We start from the raw sequence: 9,774 nt of genomic DNA on the forward strand, positions 1-9,774 counted from the left end.
TTGGAACATGTTTATGTCCTCATCTTGACTGCCTCCTTGTGTTTGTTTCTATGTATTAGGTAGAGCTGTTATGTCTCCCAGTGTTGGTAGAGTGGCCTTATGAAATAGGTGTCCTGTGGGGCCTAGTGGGGCAACCTACCTGGTCACTTGATCCAGGTGTTCCAGGAGTATTACCTTGTGTGGGCTGGGTTTGTCCTCCTCTTGCAGTTGAGCCTTTGTTGCTATTGGCATGATTGACCCTCACGCTGATTGACTGTGAGGACGGGCTGTGACTATAGCTGAGTTGCTGTTGTGCAGGGGCTGATATCATGGAGCAGGATTTACTTTAGTGAGGCTCTGGTGCCTGCAAAGTCCTCCCTCTTGGTGTGTCATTTGTGGAGGTGGTTATGTGGTGCTCTAGTGTTGTCTGAGCTGGCCACCAGGTTTGTTGGTTCTGGGGCCTCTTGGGTGGGGCTCTGGTTCAGGCAAGGTCAGTGGCTGCCTCTGTCCTGCCCATGGCCACCTGGTATGAGCTACAAGTGATCTACAGGTGGTTGGTGCTTTTGCTGAGATTGGAGGTGCCTGGGAGAGGCTAAGCTATGAACCAAGGCTGGCTGCTACTACTGCCAAGATTGGATTTGCTTAGTAAGAGATACAGGGTATGCTTGCTCATTCAAGTTGGATGGGATCTCAGGAAATCACTAGGATGTGGTGAACAGCAGTTTGCTGACCATGAACAGGTTTATGGAGACTCAGATATGGTACTCACTTGCTGGCTCTGTGGGTGGGGGTCTCAGTAAAGGAATAATGGCCTCTGCCAGCACTTCTGTCTGGGAGAAAACTGAAGACAGATAATTCACTTTATCCCTGTATATCCCTCACTTTTGAGCTGCTGCCCCAGCACTGGAGCTCAGAGTAAGTCTATGCACAGGCCCTTTAAGAAGAACTGCATGGGGCTTCAGCAGCCTCCATCTCCTTTAGTCTCAATCCCCGCTTGTTTTAACAGCCAGAATTTATGGGGACTTCTCTTCCCAGCACTGGAACCCTGGGATTGGGGTCCTGATGTGGGGCTGGGACTCCTCACTCCTCAGGGGGAACCTCCATGGCTGAGATATCACTCTTGCTGGAGGTCTTATCCAGCATCTAGAAGGGTTCAGGAATCTGGAGAAGGGGTTGAAGTAAATTAATCAAGAGTCCAGAGACAAAACATCTATTTGGAAGGCATTTTGGGGAGCCAGAGGAGACTTAGCTAAAGAAACCAAGTCCTCCTGTCTCTTTGGACCCCTTGCTTTTTATTAACACAAATTATCCTAAAGCAAGGTAGATATACATATTAAAGGTAAGTTCGGTATACAGTAGGTATTGTTAGATTGCCTTTGGCTGTTCAGGTGTTTGGCCAGCAGGAGGCAATAACATGTAGATTGAAATGCCCTCAGCTGTCTGGCAGCAAGCAATCATCTATGAAAATATTTAGGTGTGAGAAAATGCCCTGAGCCATTTCCAACAGGCAATAACATGTAGTTTCAGCTCTGCTGAATACCCAAGTTCCATCAACCTTTTGATGAAACTTCTTGCATTTATGACATGCTGGAATTAGCTTCTGGCACCCTTTGGATTTTAAACTGCCAAATGTGGGTGTGGGACCAGTCCATCTGTGTCTCTGTCCCTCCTACTAGTCTCAATGTGGCTTCTTCTGTACATCCCTATATAGGACTTCCATTCAGCTAGACTCCAGGCAGTTCTGAATGATGGTTGTTCTGTAGCTTAGTTGTAACTTTAGTGTGGATGTGGGAGGAGGCGGGTACAGCCTTTACATATGCCACTGTCCTGAACAGAAGTCTCTCAAATAGCAGAAAGGATTTCTTGATGCCAATGAGAAGCTACATGAATTGGTGGGCAGTTGATCCAGACTAGACATAGAGAAAATGAAAATAAATATGATTCAATAATCCATCCCAGAGAAACTTGAGTCCAGGTTCACACAGGGACAAGCACAAAGATGTTCATTACAACAGCAGGTTAGAAGCAACAGGGTGTCCATCACTTTGTCAACAAAAGGACTGGCAACAAGCAAACAGGTGTCTTCAACCAGGGGTGTGGTGAAAGGAGAAACTTTATTCTGAAGAACAGCTTGCAAAACAGGGAAATGCAGCATCTGGTGGAAACCGAAAGTGAGCTCTCAGGAGAGCATTTAAATTGATGGAAGAAAGATGATATATTCCACAGACAGAACATATGTTAACCATCTGAAAAAAGAAACCCAACCCATGTCTTCCAACTGACAAGAAGTAGTTCTGATGGATCAATATCACTGAAAAACCTAAAACCACTTAGAAAACACACACAAAAGAATTCCTTTATCATCTTGAAATGAGATATTCTTTTTAAGTATGATGCAACCCCCCCAAAAAAGATGAAAAACTTTGATTAAATGAAAATATAAGCGATGTCCAAAAATAAATCACAGATTGTAAAGAAATATTTGTAACTCATGTCAAGATGATAATTTTTTTTGAACACACAATAAAACTCCTATACAGACCAAAACAAAAATTAAACTGAGGAGGAAACAGGGTATGAATGGAGCACTCACAATAGGAGAATGAAAATGACTCTTAAACATAAGAAGAGATGACCAACCTCACTCATCACAAGATAACCACAGATTAGTCACAGAAAGCAGCTCAGAGGTTGCCTGGGGTCAGGGTTGGGGGTTGACTGAAAAGGGGACCATTAGGGGATTTTTGCAACATAGAAATGCTCTGTATCTTTATTGTAGTTGTGGTTTCACAAATGTACAAATTTGTCAAAAGTAGTTAATATATACATTTAGAAGGGAGTGTTTTTTTTGGATAAAACTGATTAAAATCTATAATGCAATTTAACTTTCCTGATATTAGTGGAAAAAGATTCAACAGTTTGCTGACACCTTCTGCTGGCCATGGGCAGGGGCACAGAGCACTCTTGACTTTGCTTTTGCATGGGGATTGCATGCACATTCCCATTGACTTGCCAGTTCCATGTTGTTTGTGAGAAAAAATAAATGATCTATAGGGGAGTGCTTAAAAAATTATGATGTATACAGACAATGGGATGCTATGCAGCTATACAAATGAATGAAGAAACATTTTATAGACTGATGCAGGATTATTTTGAATTGGTTCTGGGAACAAATCATTGTGCAATATAGTGTGTGTAGTATCTTGCCCTTTGTGGGGAAAGAATATTTTTATATTCTTTTATATGCAAAAAATGTCACTGTAGAAAATGCCATCTGAAAGGCAACTAGGTGGCTGTGAGAGAAAGAAAGGAGAGAGGGTCTTAAAGGTATATGCTTTCATGTCTTTTGAAATTTTTAACCATATGAAACTATTATGATTAAACACACAGTTGACTCTCAAACAATGTGTGTGGGGGGAGTAGGAGCACTGATCTCGGTGCAATTGAAAGTCCACATATAATTTTTGACTCCACAAAACTTAACTAAGAGCATACTATTGACCAGAAACCTTACCAATAACAGAAGCAGTTGATGACACATATATTGTATACTGTATGTATTATATATGCTCTATTCTTACAATAAAATAAGCTAAATAAATGTTATTAAGAGAATCATAAGAAAGAGAAAATACATTTACAGGATTAATTGAAAAAAAATATTCCGTGTATGGGTGGACCCACACAGTCCAAACTCTGGTTGGTCAAGGCTCAGCTGCACATACTAAGTCACTGAAATAAATAATACAGATTCCTTTCTTTGTCCAACCCAAGACCCAGATGAACTGTGTTAGGCCATTGTGGGGAGAGGCCCAGGAAAATATGTGCAGAGCTCCTGAGGTGATTTGCTTTTGCAGCCCAGATCAAGGTCACTGTGACATTGATATTGGCACTGGGAAGACCATTGGGATCTTGATAAAGAGGCTGTTTTCTCTACTTTTCTTCATGCAGTGTATTCCTTGTTATCTCACCCAGTTCCCAGACCTCATTTCTGTACATCTTCTCCCCAACAGGCAGGATGGCCCAAAGCATGGTGACTGTGAATGGGGTCAATGTGGCCTATGTGCTGTCCCAGCCCACCCACTTCAACATCCACATCCACCAGGAATCGTTTTTGACACAACTGCTAAAAGCTGGGGGCTCCCTGAAGGAGTTCTTCATTGGCCCTCAGGAAACTGGCACTCCCACGCCCAGGATAAACTATGGGCCACTGGCAAGAGGGATAAGAGTGGGCTGGAGAGGCATGCAAGCCAGGCAATAAGGACAGTAACTCTCCTTCTTCAATAGGATGTAAAAAAGGAAATGGGTGGAGTTCCCATGAGGATTCACTATTTGTATCCCATCTTGTTTGGGTAAAGAAGGTTTGGAAGCTTCCCCATGGAGATTTAGATGGAAAGGAATGAAGGAACTCTTCTTTGGTGCAGCTGGGCAGTCCCAGCTAGAGGTGGGGGAGGAAACTGGGGGAAGATCCCTGAAGCTGTTCATTTTAATTGAACCTCTATGGGCTGAGGCCTGCAGAAAAGGTCACCTGACAAGCACTTTGGGAGATAATCCCAAGGCTACACAACTTGCAAGTGCTCAGCACCCACCAAAGGATCAGGCAACTACAGAAATTCCTAGAATTAAAGGTAGATCAGGTGATGTCCTTGGGTGGCAGGGAGATGTCCTGCAGGGTTGGCAACTGACCTACATCTTGAATGAAGAAGTGGGTTTAGACAGATAGAGAAAGAAAAGAAACTGTAGGCGAAGAGAATGTCCAGAGTAAAGAAGCCAGAGTGCACAGGGCAAGTTCTGGCAGAGTAAAGAGAATGGCTCAACTGAGAATGCAGACCACAGGGCTGAGAGCCCGAGTGACAGGTGAGGAGCCTATCCTGAATCAGCTTTGATAGCAGAAGGGCTGTGGGTGGATTCTGAGCAGGAACCTGGGCTTTAGGCTGCCTCACAGCCAGGAACTGTCCAGGCAAGAATTGTGGAGGGTCTGCATTTGTGTAGTCATGGCAGCAATGAAGAGGAAAGAGCAGAGTCCAAATCCTTTGCGGATGGGACTTCCAGGACTTGGGAGTGAATAGACTTGGATTACACGGGAGGCGAGGTGTCTAAGAACATGATGAGACTTGGAATGTGGGTGACCAGGAAGTTGGAGCCTTGGAAGTCAGGAGAGGCAGGCATTGGGAGTGCAAGTGGGGTGTGGGATTCAGATGTGACAATTCTGAGATGCTGGCAGGGCATGCAGGCGGTAATGTCCAAGATGCTGCGATAATTGGGTTCTCCAGGAAGCAGACATGAGTCAGAGTTAGATGTGCATAGGTTTATTGGGGTCCAACAACCTATGAAACAAAAAGAGGGAAGCAAGATTGGGTAGGGGGAGATTTCAGACCATAGTGTAGACCAAACTGGTCTCTACCAGCCCAGTGGGCACCTGGGGAGCACAGACTGCCCACTACTTAGTTCCCTGCTAGGTGGAAATAGCTCTGCACCACCACCAAGATGAGGGGACCTGAAGGAGCTGACCCCTGTAATCTGTGAGCCAACCATAGTCCTTTCTTGCAGGGGGTCTTTGCAGCCCTAGATAGGATTATGGAATTCCCAAGGGAAAACCATCAGGTGGGATGACAAAGTGTGGTATTTAGGAAAAAGAAATGAAGGACAAAAGCCTAGTATATTAGAGGCCTCATGGATGTTAAGGGAACAGAACCTTCCAGAATCACAGCTACAGAGAGGTCAGGACAGAGGAAAAGGAGAGGAAAGGTACCTACTAGGAGCTGGGTGGCTGCTTCTGGGTACCTGGGCTCATTGAAAGGGGTCTGACTTTTTCCCTGTCTTGTAGGTGACCCAGATATTGCTGTGAGCTGTGAGCTGTGCCTTTGGAGTGTTTCTGTACTTTGGGCCCTGGACTGAGCTGCGTGGCTCAGGCTGCGCCTTCTGGGCAGGGTCTGCAGTGAGTTAAGGAAGTGATTGTGAACTCAATGGGAGGCAACTGGTTATGGGCCAGGAGAAAAATTTCTTTGGGTCTGAGTCAGGGTTTTGGGGAAGAGACCAACAACCCAGAGTCCAAATGCCCTTTGCCAAGAGGAAGCTTCTTAGGGGATGAACAAAACCTTCCCTCTCTCCTTTTTTCTCTTTAAGGCAACATTCGGAAGGGTGGGACAGTTGTATGGCATCAGGTCCATCTGCTAGGTGTCTTTGCCTATCCTTTGGATAATGTTTCAGACTGACTGTTGTGGGAACTGTTGGGAAAAGGGTAGCGTCAGAGATCACTTCAGGAGAGTAACTAGGAGGACTTTTCTGGTGTCTTCTCTCAGGCTATTATAGCAGGAGTTGGGACCATTGTCCATGAGAAGCAGCAGAGCATTCTATCAGTGAGTCTGGCCCCCATTGCCCCACCTTATCCCCTCCCCCTTTCTGTTTTTCTGCTCCTCTCCCCTTTGGGTCCCACTATCCTGAGATTTTTCCTGGAGGGTTGGGGAGGGTCTCCTCAGGAAGAAGAGACAAGTTTGAGGCCAGGACCCCACAGCTCTGCCATCAACAGAGAGAGTGCATCCTGAACCTCTCTCTTCTAGGGCTGGATGTCAGGCCTGCTAACCCTAGCTGGCATTGGCACGGCCATGGCTGCCGTTGTCCTCTGTGTGAAAAGAATAGCTTGGGAAAGTGACGACCTCTTCAGCTCCCTGTGTGATTGCCCAGCCTCTGCCAACACAACCACTGGTTACAAATGGCAGAGAAGCTACTCAGATTGGCTGGAGGATATGTGTAAGAACTCTATGCAGTTACTGAAGGTGAGAAGGGGGAGTCTCATCTTCCAGGGACCCATCATAACCATTTGTTGTTCCTAAGGAACTGGGCACTGGAGGGCAGAGATGTAGGCTCTTTGAGCTTGGACCTCATCCTAGGTCTTAGGTTCAGGTTTTAGCTTAAGCTGAAGTCATTGCTCAGACCCTCCTGGCATGAATATTTCCTGAATCAAAGCTGATGTGAGACAAAGTGAAGATCTTTAGAAGTGGGTATCATGGGCCACTCCTCTGTCTTTTCTGGTGGGCTGGTGTTCCCGTTATCTACTGCTGCATAGCACACCTCTCTCAAATAAAGTGGCTGAAATCTACAGGTTATTACAACTTCTCACAGTCTGTGCGTTGAGTGGGCTCAGATGGGCAATCCTCACTTGGGTTTTCTCATGAAGTCACAGTCAGGTGTCAGTTGGGGGATGAAGTCATCCAATGGCTGGACGGGGCTGTACATCCACATTGGTGCACTCCAATGGCTCTTAGCTGGGTGCTCAGCTGGGACTGTCAGGCAGATATCCTGCAGTGACTTGGCCTTCTCATAGTGTGGTATCTAGATTCCAACTCAGAGCATCTCACAGTGGGCACTCCAAGAAGTAGGAATGGAAGCTGCCAGGCCAGTTAAGGATTTCCCTATAATTGGCATAGTGTCATTTCCATGGAATTTTATTGGTCAGAGCAATCACAGGTCCTTCCACATCGTAGGGGGTAGAGAAATAGACTGTACCTCTTCATAATGGGTGGTAAAGTCACATGGCAGACAAGCAAATGGGGTGGAATCTGCTTTGGTGGGAAGAAGTAGTTAGTTGAGCGGTTTGATTCCTTTGGGGGAAAGAGATAATTAGGTGGTACTCAGAGCAGAATCAGAAAAGTGGACTCCTGATTCTAATCTTTTTTCTTCCCTTATCTCCAGAACTTGTTCCTAGGAATTCGTATTCTGCTCCTGGCTGTCTGTGCCCTACAGGCCATTGTATCCTTGGCTTCCCTGGGTTTGGGCCTTCTAAGCTTGTGTGGCCAGAGCTCCCAGCCCATGGTAAGCTGTTAGGAAGGCATTGGGGCAGAGTGGTCCCCATCGGGTGAGGCCCCGAAAACAGAGAGGAACATGGGACCGGGAACACTGCTTCTCAGAGGTCATGCTCCACCTTCCTCAACCTCTTCATAGGGCTGGGCTTTGCCCTTGGCTCTCTGGGGAATGTGACCCATCACTGGGCCCTACAACTCTCCGTACCCTCATTCACTCTCATTCTCCCACTTTCCCTTCCCTTGTGTCCTAGATCTTTGTTTAGCACCCCTTACCTTTCCTTTCCTCTCATTTTCCTGATTTCAAGTTCTGTGGAGCTGCCTCTGCCCTTTCCTTTCCCCCCCAAGAGTTGACTCCCTCTGTCTGTTTTAGGGTGAGGAAGAATCTGAAGAATCTGAGAAGAAGCTACTGGGGGAGAATTCAGTGCTGTCCTCCCCCTCCGAGAAGACCACGCCTGCCATCGTCCAATGAGTGACCAGAGACCCTGCCTGGACCCCCGCTGTCCCTCCAGAGTATCTCCGGGCACTCTCCCAGGGCCCCTCACTGCTCTGTTTATCATACTTGTCTCTCCTTTGTCCACTGTCTAGCCCCTCTTCCTTCCCTCACCATCCTCACCCCAGGGCCCTTGATTCAGTGAAGGCTGATTAAACAGGAACAATAATAACAAATACTTTAAAACAGCAAGAATGTGGTCTCTCTTTGTTTAAGAAAAGTGTGCCATGTGTTGATACATGTGGAATTACAGAGAGCTAATATGTGACATGGAAACGAGGTCCCAATAAGATGAAACTGAATTACATTCTGCTTTCTATCCTAAGTGGCAAAACTGCTTTTTATGACATTCAATGTAAAGTGAAAGTTACTCTCATATACTTAGAATTTTTTTTTGCCTACTGAGATTGTCTTTAGGCATCTGCAATCTTGACCTGTGGGATATATAGAACTATGAGAAGCATGGAACAAGATTTCCCCCTAATTTAGCTTCTTTCCTCTTCCCTCCCTCTCCCCTCCGTCCCTCCTCGGTCCCTCCTCCGTCCCTCCTTCCTTTCCTTCTTTCCTTCCTTTCCTTCCCTTCCTCCCTTCCTTCCCTTCCTCCCTTCCTCCCTTCCTCCCTTCCTCCCTTCCTCCCTCCCTCCCTCCCTCCCTTCCTTCCTTCCTTCCTTCCTTCCTTCCTTCCTTCCTTCCTTCCTTCCTTCCTTCCTTCCTTCCTTCTTTCCTTCCTTCTTTCCTCCCTCCTCCCTCCCTCCCTCCCTCCCTCCCTCCCTCCCTCCCTCCTCCCTCCCTCCCTCCCTCCCTTCCTTCCTTCCCTCTCCCTCTTCCCTCCCTCTCTCCATTGCAGCTGTATTAGTGTTGGTTCTCTCTCTCTCTCTCTCTCTCTCTCTCTCTCTCTCTCTCTCTCTCACACACACACACACACACACACACACACACACACGCACACGCGCGCGCGCACACACACACACACACACCTATTATCATTCCTCACTTTCATTGTAAATTATATGATTAATTTGTTTTTCATCATTTTCATTCTCTTTACACATAGATGCTGTTAATGTAAGAAACATTCAAACCTGTAAAAACATTTTGTGAGTTTATTTGAGCCAAATTATGGAGCATTGCCGGGAAGCAGAATTTCAACAGATTGAGATAATGATCTGGAGAATGGCAGTTTTGCACCTTATACATTATAATCAAAAGAGGAGGCATAAGTGGGTTACATGAATCATTGGTGATTAGAGAGGTGGGCAAAGCAGGTGACCTCTGGGATTGGATAAAAAGTAAAATGATAGACACATACTTCTTTTACTTAGGTGGGTGCAGGATAGTTAACAGTCAACAATTAACTTCATAACAATGAGGAGATGTGTGGTCTCCACAGAGTGGTGCCTCTGCCTGGAGGGGTCCAGAAAAAGGAAAATTACTTTGATATTCCAATGAGATGTTATCATAGATACAAAAAGTGAATAGACAGGTTCAGTTAAGGTAAAGGTT

General features: G+C 45.9%; 1 protein-coding gene across 1 annotated transcript; it reads left to right on the forward strand.

Moving 5' to 3' along the window:
• Positions 1–280: 280 nt before the first annotated feature.
• Positions 281–8,459, forward strand: TMEM176B (transmembrane protein 176B). The gene is given in 7 exon segments (XM_045572388.1): positions 281–363; positions 3,993–4,207; positions 5,807–5,917; positions 6,282–6,338; positions 6,540–6,755; positions 7,672–7,791; positions 8,152–8,459. Coding segments are annotated over 6 exon segments (813 nt in total). The 5' UTR covers positions 281–363; positions 3,993–3,997; the 3' UTR covers positions 8,251–8,459.
• The last annotated feature ends 1,315 nt before the right edge of the window (positions 8,460–9,774 follow it).

Source organism: Pipistrellus kuhlii, unplaced genomic scaffold (assembly GCF_014108245.1).
Source record: "Pipistrellus kuhlii isolate mPipKuh1 unplaced genomic scaffold, mPipKuh1.p scaffold_m20_p_47, whole genome shotgun sequence".
Lineage (NCBI taxonomy): Eukaryota > Metazoa > Chordata > Mammalia > Chiroptera > Vespertilionidae > Pipistrellus > Pipistrellus kuhlii.